This window comes from Neomonachus schauinslandi, chromosome 9 (assembly GCF_002201575.2).
Source record: "Neomonachus schauinslandi chromosome 9, ASM220157v2, whole genome shotgun sequence".
In the NCBI taxonomy this organism is placed as follows: Eukaryota; Metazoa; Chordata; class Mammalia; order Carnivora; family Phocidae; genus Neomonachus; species Neomonachus schauinslandi.
In genome coordinates, this window is record NC_058411.1 from 102,273,798 (window position 1) to 102,300,286 (window position 26,489).

The window sequence follows — 26,489 nt, forward strand, 5'->3', positions numbered from 1 at the left end:
CAGTTTATTCCTCTGTAGAATGGGGATGACAAGACTTCCTGCGCAAACACAAATATACTATGTATACCATACTATGTACAGTACTATGTCCTATTATTAAATATAAAAGTGCTGTTTGATTCTTTCCATGTTCCAGATCAACTGATGCTCCCAGGACCTAATCTCACATATTACCACAATAAAAACGATGATGATGATAGTAGCTAATACCTATAAAGTTGCTGCTTACTATGTGGCCTTAATGAGTGTAGACACACACATATACTCAGTTAATTCCCTTAATCACTTTGCGATACCATCAGATTTTTTTTAAACCATGGTATAATACTTACTTGGCCACAATCAAGAGAGAGACATGAACAACTGGACTTACAAATAAATCCGTCCCATGGCAAAGTGATGTGTGTGAGACATTGTGGTAGATCTTGTGAGTTTCTGAGCCTATCCGTCTCCCAAATGAGGAACACTGTCACAATTCTAGAATATGAGAGGACAAGCAAGATAAATATTTACCTGCCCTTCTGAATTGCTCCCCCAGGCATATACATCTCCAGTTGATGCCAAAGCAAGTGTGTGCTCAGCTCCAACTGCCACATCTTCGATGACCACTCCAGCCAGGACAGGGACCTGCTGTGGTCTATTGTGATTGCGAGCACGCCCCTCTGGCAAGCCTATCAAGCGATCTGAAAAAACAGTAAGAGGAAATTTATGGACGGGACACTACAGTCTTATGTTTTCTAATGAGTCATTTAACTTTTCTGGTGGAATAGCAATGACATATTTAACTCATGATGGCAAAAGCTGCCATTCTGATAAGGTATACTGGATCCTGAGTGAATGAAGTTTGAAACAGCACCTTTGCAAAATGTCACAGACTCCTTATTCATAAAGTAAATAAATCTAAAATAGCAGCTTATTTCAAACCAAGAGGCACCTCCATTATCCTCCTATTTGAGAGGACTGGCACATAGTTAAGAAAGACCCTATGGTTCTTGCATTCTATGAAAAGACATCACTCAACTTGTCTTGTCCTCAAACTTCTAGCCAACCTCTCCCTTTACCTTTGCTGCCCAACTTCTAGAAAGTGCAGGCCAGCCCCTGTTGCCACATGTCCTCTGGAACTGTTTGGCGCGGCCACCTTCTGCAGCCTACCCTTCACTCTCACCACTGCACGGAGGCTATGTTCTCAAAAGCCATGGGTAGCTCCTAACTGCCTATGGCAGCAGCGTCTTCTCAGGCTCTACCCCCAGAGCCCACATAACCTTCTGCTGACCTGTCCTCAGCGCCTCCTACCTGCAGAGACTCTGCACTATCCTGGCTCACTGGCTACCTCTCTCTCCATTCCTTTCAAAGCCAACTCTCCCGAGTCCTCCTTCTGTGCTCACCTGCCCTTTACTCATATTCTCCGGAGTTCTATGCACTTCTTTTTTATTCTACACTCTCTCCCTGAGTTTCTTAAAGCCTATTAACGTGGTTTTAAATACTATCATTATGCAAATCTACATCTCTATAACCAATCTCTTTGGAGTTCCAGATCCAAATCCCCAATAACTTGCTAGACATCTCCATACATATACCTTGAGTATATGGCCCCAATTCAATATGACCAAAACTAAGTTCCTTATCTAGTTCTCCAAAACCAGCTCCCTGTCCTCAGCGACATCGTTGTTCTGCCAAGACTAGAAATTTCCCTCATGACTTATTTCTTCTCCCTCCTATCTGCCTTACACACTTCTCAGTCACTACAACTTGCCAAGAAGTTCTACATAAGAAGGTGAGTATATTGCCAGGAAATCACACTGTGGATGCTTGGATTAAGAACCCATTCAAGATCTGAACCCTGAATGCCTATGAATTCCTAAGACCCGAACTTCCATTCCCTGGAAGGGCTGGGGAATTGGACAGGATCCAGAGTAGCTCCGGTGGTCAAGAAGTGTTTATGGCAGCACAGTGTAGGCAGCAGAAAGGAGGATGGGAAGGGCTTTGGCAGGGACTCTTCTAGCAAGAGCGAAGGCTCTGGCATGAGAGGCCATCAGCGGGGAGGAGAGTTTGTCCTTATGACAAAGTTCATGAAAAAGGAGAAAAGTAGCTAGTGAACGAAGGTCATAGTGGCCATTCATCACCCATAACAAAAAATAACTCTATTTAGAGCACTTTCTATAAAAGTGGAAGGCAAATGTTTCTATAATACATGTATACACAAAACAAGCAATGTTAATGCCTGGAAAATGCCTTACCTTGACCAAAGGTATACACATGACCATCTTTGGTCAATGCAACAGAAAACTGAGTTCCACAAGCAACCTTTTTTATTCCAATTCCACAAAGGACATCAACTTTCTGCAAAATATAAGTATAAAGCACAAACTTTAAAAAGGAAAATAAAAACACCTTTGAAGTTGCCTACTAGCATGTATAAACCCAAGGACTATCTTCTAATAAAAATACTCTTCACCTACCTGTTTCCACCCAAATCCACACTCCTAAATGTTATTTTCTCACACTGCTCTACAATTTATCTGAATTTGTGTGTCGGGGCGGGGGGGGGGAGGGGGAGGGGAGGAGTGTTAAGGAGGGGCATTTGACTAAAATCCCTGGGATCTCATGTGAGTGGAATCCCTCCTCTGCGCAACAGGAACCAAAGAGAATCCTGTAGCCTTTTAAACGATACTATGAGACCATGTAAAGCCATGGGCTGCTCCCAGTTAGACTTTTTCTACTTTGAGAGATGGCTTCCTGGCACATCCTTAGCTGAATATTCACCAATCTAGCTATCAAGATATTACATATTATATATGATAGGGCATCAGGAGTTGAATATACATTAAATATTTGTAGATCATGCTGCTTGTTAAATGTATCAGGAAAACCCACTGAAAGAACTGCACAGAAGGTCTTCCGCAGAGCCAAGAAACCTTCTGTAATGTGAATATTAGCTTCTAATTTATTGTTTTCTATATTTCCTTTTTATTATTTTTTAAAAGGAGGCACATACTTGTATAAATTAGGGGTAATAATCCGCTAAAATGGCAGCTGCAAGCAGAAGGATACAAAAGATTGTTCAAGGTTCCCTCCCTCAGACACCCTGGAGATACATCTGTAACTACTTCTTCTTTACATGGGAGACAGTCCTGCATTGTTCAGCCGGTGTATGGGGACAAAGGCTTATCCTTGCACCATTTTTACATTCAGTTTAGCCATTAATGGCTTATTTAAAATCAAGATCTAGGGGCGCCTGGGTGGCTCAGTCATTATGCGTCTGCCTTTGGCTCGGGTCCTGGGATCGAGCCCCGCATAGGGCTCCCTGCACAGCGGGAGGCCTGCTTCTCCCTCTCCCACTCCCCCTGCTTGTGTTCCCTCTCTCACTGTATCTCTCTCTGTCAAATAAATAAATAAAATATTTAAAAAAAAAAAATCAAGATCTAGAATGTTGGACATTTAAGAGTAAGCAATAGACGCTTCTAAACTTCATTATGAATTACTAAAATGTTAAAGGTAAATTATTTCCAACTAAAAAGAAGCACTGACACAGACGAAAACTGCATTGTCTGAAACCCTAAAGGCAATACTGACCTGAGGGGAAGATTTTGCAGTGGAATTTCCTAAGCCTAGCTTTCCATAGTCCCCATCTCCAAAAGCCCACACCATGGAGCCATCAGCTGATACTGCCAATGTGTGGTTTAAGCCACATGCTACCTAAAGAAAGAACAGGGTATTCAGTAAGGCAAAATCATAGCACCTAAACCATATATCTGTTTCTGGGGTTCTCTTCCACTTCAGTGAAAAATTTGGCTATATATATTTTTATTTTAATTTCAGAGCCTCCTGCATATGTTAACAAAATGTGTCAATAAGAAAAATTCCTAATGTCCACAAATGAAAAAATAACTTTCTTCTTTGAGGCGAAATCCTTCAAATATCTGTGGCTACCTTAGAATCAGAGAACATAAAAGAGGAAAGGTACGTAATGAGTCAAAAATACATCAGAGACAGCCTAAGGAATGATAGGGAAAATGATAAAAGTATCTCCTTGTTAAGAGGTAATCTCAATGTGTACAGGACAAGTACTGCTTAAAAGCAGTAGTACCAATGATGCTGCAATTCAGCCACCTACTTCCAAACTACCAGATAGCAGTCACAGAAATCTGTAAGGCTTAAAGGTTTTATATTAAGTTGCATTATGGAGGGGATTTTAAAACATGTGCATCCTGAATTAATGCTTTCGTTTGTCAAATATGACTTAAAATGTGAATTCTCACACTGGGAAAAAAAATCACGAAAAATGATCAAGTAGGCCAAACAAAATGTACATGAGGTTAAGTACAACTGATGATTCTTGTCTTCTTTAAAGGGCAGTGTCTCAGTGCACACAAAGGAAATAAGATACTATGACCAGACGGAACATATTATTGACTTATTCCATGCCTGTCCAATCTGATATCCCTCCAGTGCAGTCACTCTCTCTGGAAGTTTTTTGTTAGAGGTGTTTCCAAGACCCAGACGACCATAGTCACCATTGCCAAAAGTGAACAGTTTGCCATCTGAAGTTACCACTGCTGAGTGCTTGAAGCCACAAGACATCTACAGACAGAACCAAGGAGAACAAAAAAATTTAAGAAGAGGGTATACTGAGAAACAACAAAATCCGTCATTTTTGGTAATATAGTAATAAACTTCACTGACAACTCAGGATCTTCAAGACCAGTATGTCCTACCTGCCCAAGTGGCCCTCCTGTTTCCCCAAGCCTGATCTCCCCATCATCCTCAGCAAGACCAAGCTAACCAGCCTCCCTTAGAAGAACTGCTGCTATGGCTTTAGCTGTGTACAGATGACCTAGACGTTACATGCGATAGTAAATGGGGAAATTCTTGTGAACTCTTTGGTGCTATGCAATTTTAGAATATCATCCTAGCTCTAGAGAGGAGTTTTCTTCTTTTATAAACTGTGTTCCTAATATTTATAAATAAATATATCTGTAGAGTATATGTATTGCTGAAGTGAGCACTAAATATATCTGTATAAAAAAAATATCATCCTAGATCACTAGTCAATTTTCCAGAACATGCATATGAACTCAACACTTGTAACAATAATGATAAATGTTAAGCTCTGCATTCAACCTATCACTGTATCAAGAACTATGCAGCACGAGCTAAACCCCACTGTGTTTCTTCCAAGCACCTGAAGTATCCCATCCTGGGCCACGGAACTGGCTCAGGAAAAGGGAGTCCGTTCTATTACCAAAGCCATTCAAATTCCTAATAAACTCAAGGATGATCAACCAAAAACAGTGGATCTCTTGTAATGACTCATAATATATTTTTACTATTATTTCCTGTTACTTAAATTTGAGAATACTATTCAACAACTAGTATATTTATATTCAAAGGCAAACTGATCCACGTCCTGCCTGACCTGCACCACTTCTTCTCCTTGTAAGGCCTCGATCTGCCTGGGGCGCCGCTGCCTGTCGCTGTTCCCGTGGCCGAGTTTGCCATAATCACCATCTCCCCAGCTAAAGACCTCTCCACTTTCAGTCAGGGCCATTGAGTGCCCATCAGAACCACAAGAAGTCACCAGCTGGGTCACCACAAATCCTGGAACAGAGCAGAAAGCCAACAAGAATCACTGGCTGGTAAAACTCTTTACATGCAGCTGCTACAGAATACTCTTAGCATGAAAAAATACCAAAACTGTCTTAGAAAGAAAGGCAATGTCTTTAATATTAAATCAAATTTGAAGCCATAACCTAGTAAATTGGGAGCAGTCACATAAAATGATGATGACAAGGAAGAAAAGGAGGGTGACAAGGTCAGTTATAGTCATCAAGGCCTATGTTCTAGCCACTCCTAGAAATGCTTTACCTGGAATGTCTCCTTTTCTACTTTCACATGGAACCTATGAGGCAGATATTATCATCACCACTTTTACAAATGGGCTAACCGAGTCACAAAGAGGTCTAGTCTAGCTTATGCAAGGCCCTAGAGGCAGGATGCAATAATACTGAATAGAACCCTGCCCTCCCATCCCCACTGCTGTGCTCTGGGAGGAAGAGATCTCAAGGAAGAGAACTCAGAACTATTTCAGAATTGGTTCTGAACTCATTGTTACTTGTATGTTTTTACTGAAAAAACCTTCTTTGCTCTCTTTGTAGGCTCTGGAGTCAGTAAAAGTTGACTTAAGAAACAAGCCAGGAGCTCCTGCAGTGGATTCTCCAGACGTATTCTTTTTCCAAGTCAGAGAACTCTGACAGAGATGCCCTGTAAAGTCTTCAGTACATTTGCACATTTCCATATAAATTTATTTTTACTTTTTAGGAAACACATGCATGATTATTACTGCTATTAATAGTTGCCTAATTACAGTTTCGCAATTTTAAAGAATTTGTTTACAATCTTCAGTAGGTCTTAGAATAGTTATTTATAACACTGAATTCAAGCACTGCCATGATAAAGAGCTTGCAAAATAACATAGCTTAAAATATGGAAATCAGGCTGTACATTCTAAATGAGAATCTAAAGAAGTGAAAACCCTCTATGACTCTATCTAGCAAAGGTTTGAGATAAGTTCCAACATAAGCTAACATTCCTATAGTTAGACCATAGTCTCTGACCACCTTTTAACTGAGGATAATGTTACCTTGTAGGGCTGAAATAACTGTCAGCACATGAAGGTCATCTGAATTTCCTTGTCCCAATCTGCCATAACTTCCTTCCCCACAAGCCAACACTGTGCCATTGGCCTGGATGACAAAGGTACAATTCTGACCACATATGACCTAGGATAAAAACACACAAATATATTATCCTTTATTATATAGCTTTACCACTTAGAATGATTCTGTGCATACCTAGGATACCTTTATTAATTCTTCTATCCTTTCACTAAAGAGTATGGGGTTCCTACAAGCTCTTGATTATTATAAAACTGCTTACTTAACAAAGAGATGTATGAGGCTCACTGGACTATTTAAAATCATTTAGAACTATCTTATCTACAGGGATTGCAGCCAATTGTGCAGAGTTTATTTATTTATTTTAAAGATTTTATTTATTTGAGAGAGAGAGAGCATGTGCAAATGAGGCAGGCTCTTCAGTCTCTTCTTCAGAGAGAAGGAGATAACATGGAGCAAACTCTGCACTGAGCGCAGAGCCCGACGCAGGGCTCAATGTCACAATCCCAAGACTATGACCAGAGCTAAAATCAAGAGTCAGACACTTAACCAACTGAGCCACCCAGGTGCCCCAATTGTGCAGGGTTTATTTATTTATTTTTAAAGATTTATTTATTTATTTATTTATTTGTCAGAAAGAGCGCGCACAAGCAGGGGGAGTGGCAGGCAAAGGGAGAAGCAGACTCCCCACTGAGCCAGGAGCCTGACGGCAGACTTGTTCCCAGGACCCTGGGATCATGACCCGAGCTGAAGGAAGACGCTTAACTGACTGAACCACCCAGGCATCCCCAGAGTTTAAATAATAACATTAACAACAAAACAAACAGAAAGAGGAAAAGGTGAGGGGAAATATTAAAGACTAGCTAGAGATCAAGAAGCGGAAAGCTGAGGGGAAATACACAAGAAAAAGGAGTGCATCCTGGGACTTACTAAGGCGGAGAAGAATGGAAGAGAAAGCAGTGGCCTGAGAGAGGGTTTGGAAATACACTACCACGATTATTAGAGGAGGAGAGGGGTATCAATGAAATCTAGCTAAAGACCCCTGTAAGTTAATGACCACAAAACAGAATCAATAATTAGGAGTATGTTAACTTCTATACATATGTACTAGGCAGGCCTAATGCATCATGATGTTAATTCATTACACTTGAAAGCAAGAAAAATTTAGAACTTATTAACAAAATTTAAGTCTGATAAAAACCCTAGAAAGCTTTTATTTAGAAGGTATACATCATGACTTTGTTTAGTTATTCCTCAATAGATTACACAACAGATAAACTTTATCTGACAGCAAGGAAATTAGAATTGTTAGAGTTTCTTCCTCACTTCTTTACCCTGTTAGTTACCTGTTGGGCCTGTGAGAATGAGGGAGCTGCTGCAGGGACCATTACATTTCTTCCCGCTTCTGCCAGCTGTCCATGCCTGCCAGCACCCCACAGGTAGACATCACATTTACCTCCCAGGTGCCAATCCTAGAAGACCACATTCATCTCAAAATTAGACTCAACCATTCCTTCTAACAAACATGGGCCGGCCTCTATAAGAGACACCAGGTTACAAACAAACAAGCATTTAGTATCAGAAGATTTAATTAGAACCACCATATAGCTATCTTTACTGACCTCAGGTCTGGAAGTTGCCCAAGACATAATTTGTTCATCCATGCCATTAATCCATTTACTGTTATCCTGCAAGACACAGCAAACATCAGGATGAATCTTAATAAATCCTAATCAAGATTTATGTTTTTTTTAGAAAATAAAATAAATAAATAAAATAGACCCTCCAACATGGGGCCTGAACTCAGGACCCTGAGATCAAGACCTGAGCTGAGATCAAGAGTTGGATGTTTAACGGAATGAGCCACCCAGGCACCCCAAGATTTATCTGTTATTAATTAACAACTAAGTCTTCTTTCCATAAAAGAACTTAGTAAATAAGAAAATTTTTTTAATACTTTAAGAAATTACGAGCAGTTTTATAATCATGACAAACTTGACTATGCATTGTTAATATTTCCCTTTATCATAAACACTTCACAATCAACTATCACTATCACTATCACACTGGCGATTCAAAGTTAACCATTTAGGTTTTCTGAGCACCAACAGGTTCAAGGTCATGTGCAGGAGTTACCACCCCCGTGAACTTGCTGTACAGCAGCAGGCAGGTCACTTCATCTTTCTAGGCTTCAATTTCCTCATCTAGAAAATGAAAGATTTGGGGCAAACAGGCTCAAAAGGACACTTTTTTTTAAAAAAGATTTTATTTATTTGAGAGAGAGAGTACATGAGAGAGTGCAAGTTGGGGGGTGGGCAGAGGGAGAGGGAGAAGCAAACTCCCTGCTGAGCAGGGAACCCGACATGGGGCTCCAATCCCAGGACGCCAAGATCATGACCCAAGGTGAAGGAAAATGCTTAACCGACTGACCCACCCAGGCGCCCCAGAAGGACACTTCTTAATTAAAACTGTATTTTAGGGGCACCTGCGTGGCTCAGTCGGTTAAGCATCTGCCTTTGGCTCAGGTCATGATCTTAGGGTCCTGGGATCGAGCCCTGCGTCGGGCTCCCTGCTCAGCAAGGAGTTGTCTTCTCCCTTTCCTCCCCGCTCATGCTTGCTCCAACTCTGTCTCTCTCTCTCAAATAAACAAATAAAATCTTAAAAAAATTTTAAAAAATTATATTTTATAGCTATAAAGAAATTATCTATATTTAATTTCCCTCAATTCATATTTGTTTTATATCTATATTTTTGTATTCAAATGTCTGCGTATGTAAATCTTAACTAAGTAAATAGGTTGTCAGGTCAGGCACTGGCCTGCTCTGTCTACACAGGCATCCAACCTACATCACAGTTTCTACATCTGGATGCTCCCAAATACAATCACAGAAATGACAACTGGAATGCTGTTCTTCTGTATTCTCATTTTATGGTGATTAAAACATGATTAAAGTGGCAAATAATTTAGAATCTTTAGGTGGAATAAATCCCCCAGGATGACCCAGGAAAAGATATTAAAATATGTATAAAATCAGATACTAAACAAGGAACTTATGGACAAAAAATGAGAAAATATGGGACTCTGTCACCGAAAACCACCAAGTTTACAGGAGCTTCACAGTTCTTGTATAAACAATCTTTGTCATCATAGAGGGCTGCCGTAAGACTGAAAGTGACTACCTGAAAGCAAAATATTTTAAGTTTATCTAAGGGCATGCTTCTAGCTATCCAAGCTAGGAAATACTTACTGACGGTCTGCTACTTGCTAAACACCCGTGATGCAATCTCAGCTGTGAACAGTAGCAGCTCATACTACGCTTACCATTAGCAATAGAAGTTCATCCTCTGGAACAGGCTCTAGATCAGGAACAGTAAAAGATTCTGGAAACTGTGCTCCATTGGTCAGGGCTTCAGCAGCCTTTATGGTGGTTGAGAAACATTCTAACCAGGCCCACTCATTTGGATTCCAGGATGCTGGGTCGGGGAGGCAGCTCTGGTGGTGTGGTGGCACTGGAGGGTTACATAACAGCTGATCCAGATGCAGTCCCACAGCAAGGGAAGCCAGACATTGCATGTAGGGGCTATGAACAAGCTGATCACCACAAACCACATGCGGCTAAGAGGAAATACAGGAAAGTCAAACTGAAGAGCCTGTACCAAATATGATAAATTAACCTACCGTATTCTAAAAACCTATAATTGTATTTTTTAAGTTTACTCTTTTTACACCTGAAATTAATATTACGCTGTATGTTAACTAAGTGGGATTTAAATAAAAACTTAAAAAAACCAAAAACACAAAAAATTTATTTTTTTTTATGATTTTTACTTTGAAATAATTTTTAGATACAACAGAGAGTTAGAGATAGTACAGAGAATTCCTGTAAATCCTTCATAACATCTTATATAACCAAGAAATTAATATTGGCTACAATACCAACTAAACCACAGGACTTTATTTGGTTTTCCCACTAATGCCCCTTTTCTGTTCCAGGATCCAATCCAGGACATCACATGCATTTAGCAGTATATTTTCACTATAGTTTTTCGTGAATAGTAATAATAATGATAAGCAGATAACTAAACCACGACGACCTGCTCCCTTCTCACATTTCCTTCTTTACAAGAGAATCCTGGTAGCCATCAAGGGAGATCCCTCTTCTGTGGCCCTCCCTAACTGTGGCAGAGCAACTCTGTGAGACGCTGAGTGATTCAGAAAAGAAAACTTGGGCAAATACATCAGTGAAGTTAACCGGATGCAGTAACAGCTGATTGCATTAATGTAGCTTGGCCAAAAAAGAAGAAAAAAGCCCCAGAGAGCTCTGCCTAGGGGCAACACAGTATGATTACTGAGGGCTGGAAGACCTGGATCACAGCCTAGGCTACAGGTCCAAATTCCCTTATTCCTCATTCTAGTATTGAAGGACCCTACTCAGTTCAGCCTTACCTCTTCCACTAAACTTTCCACATGGATTCACCCGATAAACAATGTTCACCCTGACACCCATATCCACCCCACACCTCCCAACTTCAGGATGGCAAAACCATACAAAAATAAATTAATGGGTCAGAAAAGGGAAGATGATACTCTGCAGCACAGGTATTGTAAGAAGTTTTGGAGTGAATAAGTAATCTGAAAAAAAAAATTATACAAACACTATACAAATTTGAGGGTTATTTTAAAATTTTACTCCCATTAAAATAAAGTAAAAGCAGGCTGAGGATTACTGAACAACCATTTTAGACATGACTTAACTGTATCTGATTCTGCCAAATAGCCCCACTCATTTTCCTCAGACTTTATGCTCTTGAGGAATAAACTCAAAGCTGCAATTTAAATTCCGGAGCAGCAATCATCTGTAGGTCTGCGGCAGTGAGTGTCATCAGTTACCTTTTCATAGGCATACTGCTCCTGAAGCATCACGGGTAGCCGCTCCAGAAACGCTCTCATGCAGGGAGCCATGTTTAATCCCAGAACACCCTGCTGTTTCAGTGCTGTCCTACAGGTTGCTAAAACGTGATTGGCGGCAGCCCATTCTGCTGTACAATTCACGACCAAAACATCCTGATGGAAAACAAACCATGCTGTGTGATATGTTTGTTTAAGTAAAAAATAAAAGAGAGAATTTTATTAGTGTTCATATCTGAAATTCTTTCCAGTTATTGCATTGAACACTTTTGCTATTTGGGACATTTTTTTTTTTTTTAAGATTTTATTTATTATTTGACAGAGAGAGAGACAGCGAGAGAGGGAACACAAGCAGGGGGAGTGGGAGAGGGAGAAGCAGGCTTCCCACTGAGCAGGGAGGGAGCCCGATGCGGGACTCGATCCCAGGACCCTGGGATCATGACCTGAGCTGAAGGCAGTCGCTTAACCAACTGAGCCACCCAGGCGCCCGCTATTTGGGACATTTTATGCTGTACCTTTAATACCTATGAACTTCAAAATATCCTAAATGTTGTCTAAGTAAAAACAAGTGAATAAGAATAACCATAAATTCGTGAGCTACCTTGCATTTGCTGATTCTCCTTAAAAAGAGACATGTGAATTCGTTACTATTTCACAGGACTGGAGGACAAGGTATCTAGGATATTTCAAAAGCGTGACATGACACGAGGGTACCAGAGGAAGGAGTCCTCTGCCTGCTGAGGGATATAACTGCAAGAGAAGCAGCACTGTTCTAATTGTGGCTCTAGGATTTATTCTACAAAGGCCACCATTGCCTTGGCTCTGATTCTGTATTTTACTTCTTTTTTTTGTTTGTTTTTTTGTTTTTTTTTTTAAAGATTTTATTTATTTATTTGAGACAGAGGGAATGAGAGGGAGGAGGGTCAGAGGGAGAAGCAGACTCCCTGCCGAGCAGGGAGCCCGATGCGGGACTCGATCCCAGGACTCCAGGATCATGACCTGAGCCGAAGGCAGTCGCTTAACCAACTGAGCCACCCAGGCGCCCCTGTATTTTACTTCTAGTAAGACTGTTCATGCAGGTTTACAGTTCAATTTAAAAATCTTTTAACTAATAAAATGTAAATTAAAGTAGCACCTTGGCTTCTATTCATTAAGGGTATAAACAGGAAGACTGCAGGAGATAATGTCATATCAGAATTACTTCACAGCAGGGGGCTACTATTTTTTTTTTTTAACTAGAATATTACATTTGAAAGCCAAGATACATTTTGTATACTTGAGTTAAATGTCTTTGGTCCTCCTTTTTATTTATTTATTTATTTATTTATTTATTTATTTTAAGATTTTATTTATTTGACAGAGACAGAGATAGCGAGAGCAGGAACACAAGCAGCGGGAGTGGGAGAGGGAGAAGCAGGCTCCCCGCTGAGCAGGGAGCCCGATGTGGGGCTCGATCCCAGGACCCTGGGATCATGACCTGAGCCGAACGCAGATGCTTAACGACTGAGCCACCCAGGTGCCTGGTCCTCCTTTTTAGAAAAAATTCTTTTGAGACAGTTTAGTGCTACCTCAAAAAATCATGGCAGAAAGTAAAAATCCACTTTATAACTTCCAGTGGAAATTAAGTTGTTCAATAATTAAACATTTTCACCAAAGTCTAGGGTATAGTAGGAAGAGTACTAGATCACAAATCAGGAGGCCTAGGCTAGTTTTCCTCCTATCACTAAATAGTTATATTATCTTGGGCAAGTAATAAGCTCTCTGGCTATCAGTTTTCTCCTCTTTTACGTAAAGTGGGCTGCTTAGACTATAATTCTAAGGTACCTTATAGACTTATACCCTAGAATTTAATGTAATTGCAAAATTACCTTTGATCTATTTGAGCAAGCAGCTACCCCAACATCTGGAATCCATACTGTGGTCTGAATAGCTCCAGAGCCTATCACAACAGTTTGCAAGACAGAGCCATCCTAAAATGAGATGTATTTATATCAGTACAAATCACTTAACCTTAGTCTTTATTTTTTTTAAAAAAAGATTTATTTATTTGTTTTGAGAGAGAGAGTATGCGCACAAGAGTGAGTGGTGGGGGTGGGGGGTAGAGGCATGAGCAAGGGGAGAAGGAGAGGGAGAGAATCCCAATCAGACTCCCCGCTGAGCACAGAGCCCAGCTCGGGACTCAATCCCACAACCCCGAGATCATGACCTGAGCCAAAATGAAGTCAGATGCTTAACCCACTGAGCCACCCAGGCGCCCCAGTCCTTATTTACATTTTAAATTTATACTTCACATTCACAAAAACATATTCTAAAATCTACACCAGCTAAATTTAGCAATGTCCAATTACATAGCTACTCTCCAATTTTCTGGGGTCTTTTCTAGATGACTTTGAAACTATATCAATAAGAAAAATTAAAGGGTAGAGAATTTTGAGAAGAGTTTCTTGAGTGTCCAAGATATTAGTACACAAAATATTCCTAAAATTAGTTGGGTTAAATTTTATCATATATAAGTTATAAAAATAACATCTATATTCTTACCCTTAAAGACCAAATGTTCATGAGCCCACCTAGTCCACCAGACACGAGGGCCAACCCATCAGAACTAAAGGCAACAGTCCGGACAGGGGTGATGTGTCCCCGCAGCTGATAAACACACTTGGCTCCGGTCGATTTCCTATATCCATCCTGCAATTTATTTTTATTTTTAATATATATTGTAATTAAAACAAATTTATAGATTCAAGATTTAGAATTCATTCTTGAAAATTTTATATTTTATAATTTAGCATAAAATTGGGGAGGAGGAAAGGGTAACTCTCTCCTAAGGTTTAGCTTGAGAAAATAATAAAATATCAACCTGGTTCTCCTTTGCTCCTTTGAAGCTGAGTTTCATCTTTTCTTGACACACTTCCAAGTAAATCTCCTATTCTTCAAACTGGCAGAAATTACATTTCTAAAGCCTGACATTTCTAAGTTTTAATTATCCCTCAGAGATAGAAAAATTCTAACTTACGCTTTTTAATGAGTGTTTTAATTTTTAAATTTAGCTTTATGTAATTTTCATTTTTAGCGCCTAAAATTCATGAATTGCACATGTTGGTTCTCTATTGACCAGGTACTTCTTTTTGTTGGCCGATGGCTCTGACTGCCACATGGTGTCTATTTTCATGTTTGCTGTGCAGGTTTTAGAAGTGAGATAGGTGAGGCGTGTCCAAAGGTCTACTGTCTAGCACAAAGAGCAAATCAGATTTATCTCTAGTGCTTTACCACCTCCACTTCTGTGACATTTTCCTTCCATTAGTGAGCTATTTACTTCTCCCTCTTCACCCCTTTCTCCTTCTTCCTTCTAGTTTTGATGGAGTATAATACCAGATGTATTTATTTACCCAAAGATGACATAAGGCATATTTCTTCCAGGGGTATTTGTATCATGAGCAAAAGAGAGAGCAACAGAGGATGCAAACTGCTAGCTCAGGGAGGCCATTTGACTGGCCACCTGGTGTTTTAAAGAATTTTAAGTCAGGTGCCAAGGTTTAGTATTGGGAGATTTTACTTAAAACACTGGATTTTTTACTTCTATCAGAAAAAAATGAGACAATCTGGTAACAATAGTCTCATTTCTGGAGGGTGACAATCAAGTCTGTGGCAGCTGTGTCCTTTATAGGAAGCATGCATACTTCTAGGTTTTTTGTTTGTTTTTACCCTCTCCACACCTCCAACTCCTAGCTTCTAGATGGCCCTGTAAGCATCTATCTGAATTTGTAACCTCTGTTTAAGTTAAAGGCATTATTCTTCATAGGTAGAATTCTGGTATCAGCAGGAGGTTCTTTGGTTGGACGGGGGTGCTCCTGTGGTGCTATCTCACTGTACTGAAGACTTAACTTACGACTTCTCTATCCGTAGTTTCCAATATATCCAGTCCCATAAATGATCACCACTCAATATTTCTTGAATATCTCGCTTTAATAAGCAAACATGCTGTCCTGACTTATAAAAAATAAAGCTAATTCAGAAAACACACAAAATATGACAATTATTCATGTTTCCCTAATGGATCCTGCTCTTTTGCATACTAAGTATTGAGTATCTCAGTAATCACAGAGGATTACTTTGATAACATATACCATCTATGGTTTCAGATAAGATCTTCAAAAGCACCAGAACATTTACCTGGCAACTGGACTCCTGGTCCCACCATCCTTCTGAACTAGTCACACTGGTCTGTTGTATATCTTGTGGAATACGCCAAACACATACTAAGCCACTCTGACAGCCACTTAAAAAAATTGATCATATAAAACCAAAACATGTCAATATGCAGAAGTAAATATATTTTCAAATAGCAATTAAGACCTGATAAAAACTACTACAATATTATTTTTAAAATTATTTATAATAGGTATGCTATAATCTTTTATAAGAAATATAAATAGAATCTATATTCTGCAACATCACACCCAGTTAAGGAGATCGCATAGCAAGTTCCACATTGGAAAACTGTTCTCTATTTGTGTAAGATCATCTTATGGTATTACACATTATAAGAATAGTAACGGGCAATAAGCCATTTAAGACTACTGCTACTAAGTAACAGTCTATACTTAATATAAAAATTAAGATACACACACACACACACACAAAATTATAACATACGTAGCCATCAGTAAATGCAATTTGGATCCTTTCCCTGGGAGGCTGCACCAAGCGATGCCGTTTACAATAGATGGATGGCAGAGTGAATGTAGACAACGCCAGCATCCTGAAATAGGCCCCCAGAGTTTCACATTTTCTTCTTTGGCACATGTCATAAGAATATGACCTGTTGGGTCCCACTTCATACTAACAAGAGTATCCTTAAAATGGTAGAAAGAGAAAAAAATCATGGTAATGCTTCCTTCACACTTTAAACTCAGTAATTTATGACCTATACTTCCATCACTCAATTATTTTGAAATCAACATTTTATGCAAGTAAGATACTGTCATTCCCAATCACTAGACCAACTCACCCTGTAATATAGTCTGCATTATATATATTTGCTGCAGCCAAAGTTCAGTAAATGTTAGCTGGATAATGAATTATGAAATTCTGGTTCAGAAGGAATATTCATCTTTCATTAGCATTTTTAATAGTTTTATTCATTTGTAATCATTAAAATATGAAAAAGAAGAAACTTAAAAAAGGGGCACCCCACATAACAAAATAGTGAATATGAGAATCTAAGACATATTGTGTGTTTATATGGTTGTCATCATTGTGTTCTGACACTTTTTTATTTTTACCCTCCTTCAAACCTTCCAACTCCTGCCTTCATGCACTAATGCCTCTGTAATCATCAGAACCGGCAACCTCTTTTTAAGGTAAAGGAATCATTCTTCATAGATGGAGTTTCTAGCATTTGACAGGGTGTTTCTATTTCAGTTTTGGTTTTACTTCTTTCTTGGCTTGATGGTTTTCTTACATAGACTTTTCCATGCATATACACGGTCCAAAGACTTTAACAGTAAAATATCAAATCATAAGTGCCTGCTGTAAAACAGTTTAAAAAAAACTAGTACCAAGCAATACTATATAATAAAAAACAAAAAAAAGTAACCATCTGGTAAAGATGCTTTACCTTATGTGCATCAATTAGAACAATGCCTCCTTTCTCAAGTGGTTCTTTTGTTCCCAGTAACAACTTTCCATCAAAATATCCCACTGCAAATGGTCTATCTTCACTGAACCAAGCAATGCAAGTTACAGACACTAACATGGTAAAAACAAAAATTTTAAAAAGAAAAAAAGATGTTAAGTGACTCCTTTGTCATTGTCTAACTTAAGACAGATTTTGCAACAAATATATGCTACCACAACCACTGCAAGTGTTTCCAAATCTTTAATGCATTTATTAGACAAAAGATAGGCTAAGAGCAGGGATTCTGGGTAACCCACTTTAAAAGTGTTATTTATTTACTTATTTAAAAAGATTTTATTTATTTATGGCACAGAGAGAGAGAGAGAGCATGAGCACATGCACAAGCAGGGGGAGTGGCAGGCAGAGGGAGAAGCAGACTCCCCGCTGACCAGGAAGCCTGATGCAGGCTCAATTCCAAGATCTGGAGATCATGAACACTTAACCGACTGAGCCACCCAGGTGCCCCTAAAAGTGTTATTTATAAGTGATAAGGACTACCCTCATTTTTAATCTTTCATTTTTTTCAGGTGATTATTGAAAAATTAAATTTCCTTGCTGATTCCAAGTCAATGTACTGGCCTCTTTCCTTCTGGACCAGATTCTACCATGAAACTGAGAAATGAAATAACCCAAGTCATAGAAAGAAAATTACCTGTCCCTTCTTTTGCTTAATATTCCCTACTCAGTGTGTTTCCATATTCTACCTTACATGTCCCATTTCTAACAATCTATATTCATATTTGCTTCTTTAAATGGAAGGCTATAAGAGAGGTAAAAAACAAAAACAAAAACAAAAACAAAAAAAACCCCAGTGTTTATCTGTGGGAGTAGAATGGGGACATGGGAACTGAGTAGGTAGGAAAATGACTTTTCACTGTTTATCTTTTTAAACTTAAAAATTTTTCAACCCCATAAAGGCATTACCGATTTAAAAAAATTAAATTAGGGGTGCCTGGGTGGCTCAGTTGTTAAGCGTCTGCCTTCGGCTCAGGTCATGATCTCGGGGTCCTGAGCTCGAGCCCTGCATCAGGCTCCCTGCCCGGCAGGAAGCCTGCTTCTCCCTCTCCCACTCCCCCTGCTTGTGTTCCCTCTCTTGCTGTGTCTCTCTCTGTCAAATAAATAAAATCTTTAAAAAAAAAAATTAATTAATTTAATTAAACAAAACAAAACAAACCTCATTCTATTCTGCTAATAGAATACCATGTAAGCTGGGACTGTGATCTATGAAATGTTCCAATCCCCCAAAACAACTAACTATGTAGTAAGATAGGCCTAGGCATCCAAAGGGAACACAGAGAAAATAAATGAAGGTAGACTTCCTACTATTTCTTGTCACACCAGGAACTTCCCTCTGCCTCCTCCCATTTCCTCAATTTCACCTCTACCAATGATTATAATTTTTTTCTCTTGGACATTCCTAAACTTTCAAGGGAGACTTGGAGCCCTACTCTAAGTGTTCAGATACTTACACAAAGGATGAATGACTAATATAATACTATTAGATCTCATTCTGGCAGAGATGTATTACAGGTGTTGGAAGAGAAGTATCTTTCAACTTGGTAACTAATTAAAATGAAATACCAACCGGAAAATTTAGAGAACAAAGCCAAAAGTAGTATTCATTCAACATTTTTAAAAGTGCCAAAAATAAGTTTTCTTGATTGGGGGAATATATTCTCAGTTAGACACAAGTCCAGTCATTTACCATCCTTTCGATAGCAATGCTCCAATTCTCGACGGTGCATGGTTGATACATCAACAACTTCAATCAGTCCTAGAGATCCATCCATCCGTCCCACCAACAATAATTCTGGAGACTCTCCTGACCAGGCTGTAGCTGGACCTTCCTCTGGCCAAGCCAGGGCAGATACCCAATGAGGCTGAATATCTACTAATCCTTTTCCTCCTAAAGCGGGAGAAAATATTAATAGTTGTTACTAATTTCTCAAAAACTGTAATACAAAAATAACTACTACTTAATTCTAATAGTACACTCAAGGCAGTCCCCAATTTCCTAATAGACTAAGAATGAATATGACTACAAGGCAGGATCCTTTATTTATATACTACACATGATTATCAAATTCATAGGCTTTTCTGTAACTACTAATGGGACAAAAATGATAGCTTTATTAAAGAGGGAGTAAAGGAAAATATTCAGTGTAGAAATGTCAAATGCTTAATTAAGTCCTTTCCTATAATTACTGATAATGAAACATAAGAAATTTCCCCACAGTTAAGGCTAGCTGTTCCTTCAAATATGTGAAACAGAATAGCCATTCTTTAAATACGCAAAAACAAACAAAAATATGGATAAGCCCAAGTTACAATAATGATTTTTACTTTTCAGACATGTTATTAGAAATTGACAAGAGTTTGTACTTGTGAAATGAACAATTTTAATAGAAATATTTCAAGTGATTCAAAAGAATCTATCACTAAAAATTCATAGCTCAAATCCTATTCTGAACACTTATAGTAGTACATGAAAAGAATTTTTAGTTTATAGCTACCAGATTAGTTGAAACTCCTAGAAAAAAGTCAGGAAATGAGCATATCCTCTAATTGATTTTTTTAAACGATTTTATTTATTTATTTGTCAGAGAGACAGAGAAGGCGGGGGGAAGTAGGGAGAGCTGCAGAGGCAGAGGGAGAAGCAGACTGCCCACGGAGCAGGGAGCCCGATGCGGGACTTGATCCCAGGACCCTGGGATCATAACCTGAGCCGAAAGCAGACACTTAACTGACTGAGCCACCCAGGCTTCCCTAATTAATTTTTAAAAAGACTTTATTTATTTGAGAAAGAGCATGAGGCAGGGGGAGGGGCAGAGGGAGAGGGAGAAGTAGAAGTAGACGCCCCGCTGAGCAAAGAGCTCACGTGACGATCCATCCCAGGACCCTGGAATCATGACCCGAGCTGAAGGCAGACACTTAACTGACTAAGCCACCCAGGCGCCCCCATCATCCTCTTTAATTTAAACCAAAAAATGCATAGATCTACACAACTGATGAATAGACTGTGAGTTTCGAGAGTATTTGGACTCAGAAAGCTAAGAAAAAGGCTTAAAAAGTACCTTCAGTATTTTGCTAGTATTGGCATGACTCTTACCATTAACTTGCCAAATATTCACCATCTTTTCCAAGGCCCCAGCTAGGTATTTGCCACTGATACTCCAGGAAACAGGTGAGAAACTTGGATCACTGGGTGACCCCAGGCTTTCCTCAGCATCTCCTTCTCTAGAATATAAGAGACACATATGGGATTCTAATCCTGATCATCCAAAAATATACTAACCCCCAAATCTTAAAATAAAGGTTTCATATGGACTGGAGTACATAATACAGATTCTTAATTTTGAAAGCCTGGCTAGCAGAACTTGACAATCACATATTCACTAGTGTTTATCACGAGGTGAAAAATGTAGAATTACAAAAGAGTGATCCTTAGACTACTCATTTAATGTAGTGCTTACCTTGTCAACAAAGACATTCTGATTCTTTTTTTTTTTTTTTTACGATTTTATTTATTTGACAAAGACACAGTGAGAGAAGGAACACAAGCAGGGGGAGTGGGAGAGGGAGAAGCAGGCTTCCCGCGGAGCAGGGAGCCCAATGCGGGGCTCGATCCCAGGACCCTGGGACCATGACCTGAGCCGAAGGCAGACGCTTAATGACTGAGCCACCCAGGTGCCCCAAAGACATTCTGATTCTGCATGGTTTGTATATCTGGTTAATATTCAGAGCACATTGACTCTTGTTTGCCTAATCTCTAGGGAAGTTCTCAGAAAAGAAATACCTATAGCTAGCTACAAAACTATAAAAGCTGTACATTCTGCTACAGAGGAAATATCATTAATTCCTAAATAATCCTTAAAGAATGATAGAAAATTAGGCTACTCTTTTATAGAATTTAACACATTTATAATGCTAACACAGTAGACCTTGATTTAATTCTGAGTTAAATCCAGATATTGATAGCTAAAATTTTTATTTTCTTAATTACTATCCTGGAAATTTAAAAACACACTGGAGATATAGTAAGACTACTGTATAAGAAAAATTGTAATAAAGTTTAGTGACAATTTGATTATGTTAACACAACCAAAACGAAGCACGTCAGGATTCTCTTATTTTAAAAGTTACACATGAGAGCTGATATTAGCACTCACAATCTGTTGAACACACAGGTTTGTTGCAGGGAATATTGCTTCTTGGTAACATTCCACACCCGGATGGTACCATCATTGCCACTTGTAGCTAAGAGTCCTTTTTTATTACACCAAACACAAGTCATTACCTAGAAAAGTTGGAGAAGTCCAACAATTTTTTTATTAAGTTTTTAATTTTAATTCCAGTATAGTTAACATAGTGTGTTATATTAGTTTCTGATGTACAACAGAGAGATGCAACAACTCTGTACATTACTCAGTGCTCAGCATAATAATACGTGTACTCTTAATCCCCATCACCTATTTCACTCATACCCTATCCACCTCCCCTCTGGAACCCTCTGTTTTTTCTCTATAGTTAAGAGTCTGTTTTTTGGCCTGTCTCTTTTTTATTCCTTTGTTCATTTGTTTTGTTTCTTAAATTCCACATAGGAGTGAAATCAAGGTATTTGTTTTTCTCCAATTTATTTCGCTAGAGCTCCACCCATGTTGTTGCAAATGGCAAGATTTCATTCTGAAAAAGTCCAACAATTTTAAGCAAGTTTTGATTAAAATGATTGTCATTCTCTATCAAATTTTTTTAAAAATCTACAAGGAAATTGTAAAAGAAAAACATTCATGTTATAACATAGTATACGTAGTCTCACTCTTTTCTAACTGGCTTGTAAACATACATCTATTTGTATGGCTTTAAAGTACTATGCCCAAACATTTGAGTTATTGAAGATAGTATTAGAATCTTTACTAAACATGTTTATTTAATTCAATAAAGTATAAATATTTCAACATATTTATACATTCTACAAAATAAACAGTACAGACTAAGAAGTGACTTTTAAATTGGTAAATTATGGAGATCAGTCTTCATTTCCTAAACCCCCCTTGTCAATGCTCTGGAGTCCAGTGAGTTAAATTAAAATAGTGAGAACAATTTCTTTTCCTTTTGCATGGACAAGCCCTCATTTTTTGTGAGGCAATTCCCTTGGTTTTCTTCTCATCCCCCATCTGATTTTTCTATTTGTATACTATTATGTCAACTTAAAGAGAAAGGAGAGCTTGTAACTACTAGACAAATATTGATAATTGTGTGTGTGTGTGTGTGAGAGAGAGAGTGAGAAAGAGGCTAAGATCTGAACTTTGAGCTCTTTGAGAAGGAAAGAAACTATTTTATCTTACATAGGTGATTAACACACATAGGGCTCAAAATACATACTCTGTTCTGATGAGCCTCCAACTTGATAAAGGAGCATTTTCTGAGATCTCCTCCCATATCGGCGAGTGTTTGGGGAGTAGTTTGGTTGTCGCGGTCATGTGCAGCAAGAGTGCGCACAAGCTGTTGAGCAGCCCATTGCCTATGCTGTGAGGACAGCCTGGAGGACAGGCAGCAGGCTGCCAGGGCATTAGCCAGCTCCAGAGGGCCTACAGCAGAAGGATCATAGGAAGGATGGGCATACAATTGGGCAGTTAAACCTGCTTAAACAAAACAATGAAATGATGCCCAGGTAAGAGTTGGTGGTGGTAAACAAAAAAAAAAAATGGGTTAACCCATATCTTTTAAGAATTAGCACTTTTGCAAGCAATCATTTCACTAAGATATGCATACAAGTATAAAGTATTTATCTCATGTCACATTCTATAGTAAATCTGATTCATTATAATTATACATTTATATACATCAATCAATCGTCTTTGCTCTAAGGCCACACAGACTGAGAATGCAGCAGAAATGATTTTAAGGCCAGGGCAGAGGCAGGATGCCCTAAAAAAGTAAAAGTTTGGCTTCTGCTACTCAAAAGTGATCATAACAGCCAGTCAAGGGGCTGTGCTGATATATCCAAAAGCCTATCTATCTTGGCCAAATGGTCCTGATGAAGAGAAGGGTAGACAATAGTGATTAAAGAATCCCTTCAAACTGTTACCATCTTACGACAAAGAGAAAAATAGCACTATCTTTATCTAGGTTTTATTAAGGAAACCTAACCAGAATTATTATCTATTGGTGACTCAAACCATTATCTAATAGAATAATCTAATCAAACCAAGACAAATTTGATACATTTTCTAATATTTGTTTCCATGCACAATGAAAAGATCTGAACTTAAGAAGTACACATGATGCTATGTAATTCATCACTTACAACAACTCTAAAACATGTTTTAAAAAGCATGAATCAAATTGGTTACAAGACTATATATTTAAATGGTAAATGGTATGCAACTTACCTTTTTTTTCAACTTCTGATTTATCATAGTTAGGTCTCAGTTTGGCCCCCTTGTCTGCTAGTAATGCCACAAGGGCCTGAGTTACAACAAAGTTTGGGGAGGTTACAAGCTTATTCTCTTCAGCAATTCCTCGGAGAAAGCTGGGTAGAAACTTTCGCTGAATTGGATCATCGACTGTGGTTAGATTTACACCTGTTGCAGCAGAAATCAAGTTCTGAAGAGGCAATTGGAACAAAGAGATTTAATTTTTACATATAATTTGGGAACAAAAAGATTTCACCTCAAAAGGCTCTTTAAGAATTGGTCAGAAATAAGCAACGCAACAAGAAAAGCACTGAAAACCAGCTCACCTGTGTACACAACTGCACCAGGAGTTTTGCAGCACTAGGAGTGTTTGATGCCAGACATCCCACCGCTGTGCTCAGATAAGCCAGGCAAGAGATGGGCTTACTAGCCTTGCTGTGCCCACCTCGAGAGCGTTCTGAGGGGCTGGCCATGGCAGAAGGGCTGGTGGAGAGGCCAGCTCTCCCTGCTGCAGCCAAGCACATTAATCGAACCAGGGTTCGGATATCTGTAAGCCCCAGAGATTCAAGACCAGCAGCCAGGCTACAACTGGAACCACTGCCAGGAAAGAAACACACTTCAGATGGATAAAGAAAACAGCTTTCTGAAGGGACCATTTGGAGCCCCACATATCATATCAAAGTACCAACAACAATATCACTAGTCATATATATCCTAAGAGAAGTCAAAAAATATTATGTAAGCTGGAAACGGTTATTGAAACTTTTAACACCTTCCTATTTTATTTTAATTGAATATACGTGAAGCATAACTGAATTACCAAAGTATTATATACAGGAAGGTTCACAAATTATGAATTTTCAACAAACTGGACAATCCCATGTAATCATTTCCCAGATCAAGAAACAGAACATTACCAATACCTCAGAAGCCTGCTTAAGCCCTTCTCAGTCACTAGGCCCTCAAATGTTAACCAATATCACTGACTTTTAAAGTCATAAATCAGTTTTGCCTGTTTTGAACTTTATATAAATAAGATACTGAAGTCTGTATTTTTTTGTGTCTGGCTTCTTTTGTTCGACACTATGCTTATTTATAAGACTCATCCATGTTGTTGCTTTATAGCAGCAGATACCCATTTTCACGGACATAGTAATAAAATCGACCACAATTCATCTATCCATACTGATGACAATTAGGTGGTTTCCAGCACGGGGCTATTATGAACAGCACTGCCACGAATGTTCTTGCTTATGTCTTTGGGTGCACGTATATAAGCATTTCTGTTGAATGTATACTCAGAAGTAGCTTTCTAGGTCATAGAGTATGTTAATATACACCTTTGGTTGGTACTATTTTCAGTTTTTCAAAGTAGCTGGACCAACTTACTTTCTCACTAGCAGTATATGAGAGTTCTAGGGGCTCCAATCCTCCTGCTCACATTTTCCCCCCAGTCTTTTAAATTTTAGCCATTCTGGTGGGTGTGGATTAGTATCTCATTGGGTTTTCATTTTCATTTCTCTGAAGACTATTGAGGTTGACCACCTCATTTTCCATGTTCACTGGCCATTTGGAGATCCTCTCATATTATTTTGCATTTTCCCCATTTTTCTTTTGGGTTGTCTCTTTTTCTTATGGATTAATAGGAATTCTTTACATATTCTGTTGGCTATATACAATGTTAATTCTTCTCCCATTCAGTGGCTTGTTTTTTTACTTTCTTTTTACTTTCTTAATGACTTTTGCTAAACAGAAGTTCTTTTTTAATGTAGTCCAATTTATCAATCTTTTTCTTTATGATAAATGCTTTTTGTGACTCTCTTAAGAAATCCCTGCCTATCCCAAGATCAAGAATCAATTCTTCCTACCTTACAGAAACATTACTGTTTTATCTTTCACATTTAGGTCTAAGAGCTACTTGGAAATACTTGTTTTATTTAGTGTGAGGTTGGAGCCAAGACTCACTTTTTCCTATGTGAATAAACCGTCTGACCTAGCCCAAGTTATTATGTTTTTTTAAAGATTTTTTTAAAAATTTTATTTATTTGACAGAGAGAGACACAGTGAGAGAGGGAACACAATCAGGGGGAGTGGGAGAGGGAGAAGCAGGCTTCCCGCGGAGCAGGAGCCTGGTGCGAGGCTCAATCCCAGGGCCTGGGATCATGACCTGAGCCGAAGGCAGACGCTTGACGACTGAGCCACCCAGGCGCCCCTAACCTAGCCCAAGTTACTGAAAAGACATCAATTCCGCATTGTTCTGTGTTATAAACACAATCATAAATCAAACTATAAATCATGTGTTTATTTATATATGTGGGTTAGTTTCTAAACTCTCTCTCCTCCACTCTCCAAACTACCTATTCTTGAACCAATACCGGAGTCTCCTCTAAATTTTATTTTGAGTTTTTATTTCAGGGTCCTCCTGTCTTCACTGATTTACAGTTATATACCTTTGCTTAACCAGATCTTAAATGGATGTCTTTTATGTATTCTTGGCTTTCTTCCTTTTTAAATATAACATTCCACAATATGAACATGGCAGCACTCTCTATGATGGACTCTGCAGGTTGAAGTAGCTACACAGTTGGTCAATTTTGCAGAAAAATTCACTCAAACTTTTATTTTTATCTTGCACCAAATGGACCAATAGCCTTAGTATCCCATTTCAGATAATAAAAAATGTTTGCAGTTTACTCAACTATTATAGTGGTGCTATTTTCTACCAAAAAGAGCTACGTATTTACTGACTGAATGAATAAAAATGATAACTATGTCTAACTTCTTTCATTCGACAGGAGATATTCAAGGTT

The 26,489-nt window shown here is 38.7% G+C and overlaps 1 protein-coding gene across 1 annotated transcript in view; it reads right to left on the reverse strand.

The window, feature by feature from the left end:
- Nucleotides 1–26,489, reverse strand: part of HERC1 (HECT and RLD domain containing E3 ubiquitin protein ligase family member 1) — a 146,889-nt gene that overhangs the window by 14,890 nt on the left and 105,510 nt on the right. The window contains exons 48-68 of the mRNA XM_044918258.1: nucleotides 24,006–24,276; nucleotides 23,656–23,869; nucleotides 22,646–22,851; nucleotides 21,433–21,560; nucleotides 20,373–20,500; nucleotides 18,969–19,169; nucleotides 17,204–17,334; nucleotides 16,240–16,439; nucleotides 15,757–15,862; nucleotides 14,125–14,271; nucleotides 13,452–13,553; nucleotides 11,566–11,739; nucleotides 9,997–10,290; nucleotides 8,297–8,362; nucleotides 8,021–8,146; nucleotides 6,641–6,779; nucleotides 5,417–5,598; nucleotides 4,426–4,581; nucleotides 3,574–3,696; nucleotides 2,238–2,340; nucleotides 514–683 (exon numbers count right to left, since the gene is read on the reverse strand). Of these exons, the coding sequence (XP_044774193.1) occupies nucleotides 514–683; nucleotides 2,238–2,340; nucleotides 3,574–3,696; nucleotides 4,426–4,581; nucleotides 5,417–5,598; nucleotides 6,641–6,779; nucleotides 8,021–8,146; nucleotides 8,297–8,362; nucleotides 9,997–10,290; nucleotides 11,566–11,739; nucleotides 13,452–13,553; nucleotides 14,125–14,271; nucleotides 15,757–15,862; nucleotides 16,240–16,439; nucleotides 17,204–17,334; nucleotides 18,969–19,169; nucleotides 20,373–20,500; nucleotides 21,433–21,560; nucleotides 22,646–22,851; nucleotides 23,656–23,869; nucleotides 24,006–24,276 (3,367 nt within the window). The remainder of the gene's footprint in view (nucleotides 1–513; nucleotides 684–2,237; nucleotides 2,341–3,573; nucleotides 3,697–4,425; nucleotides 4,582–5,416; nucleotides 5,599–6,640; nucleotides 6,780–8,020; nucleotides 8,147–8,296; nucleotides 8,363–9,996; nucleotides 10,291–11,565; nucleotides 11,740–13,451; nucleotides 13,554–14,124; nucleotides 14,272–15,756; nucleotides 15,863–16,239; nucleotides 16,440–17,203; nucleotides 17,335–18,968; nucleotides 19,170–20,372; nucleotides 20,501–21,432; nucleotides 21,561–22,645; nucleotides 22,852–23,655; nucleotides 23,870–24,005; nucleotides 24,277–26,489) is intronic.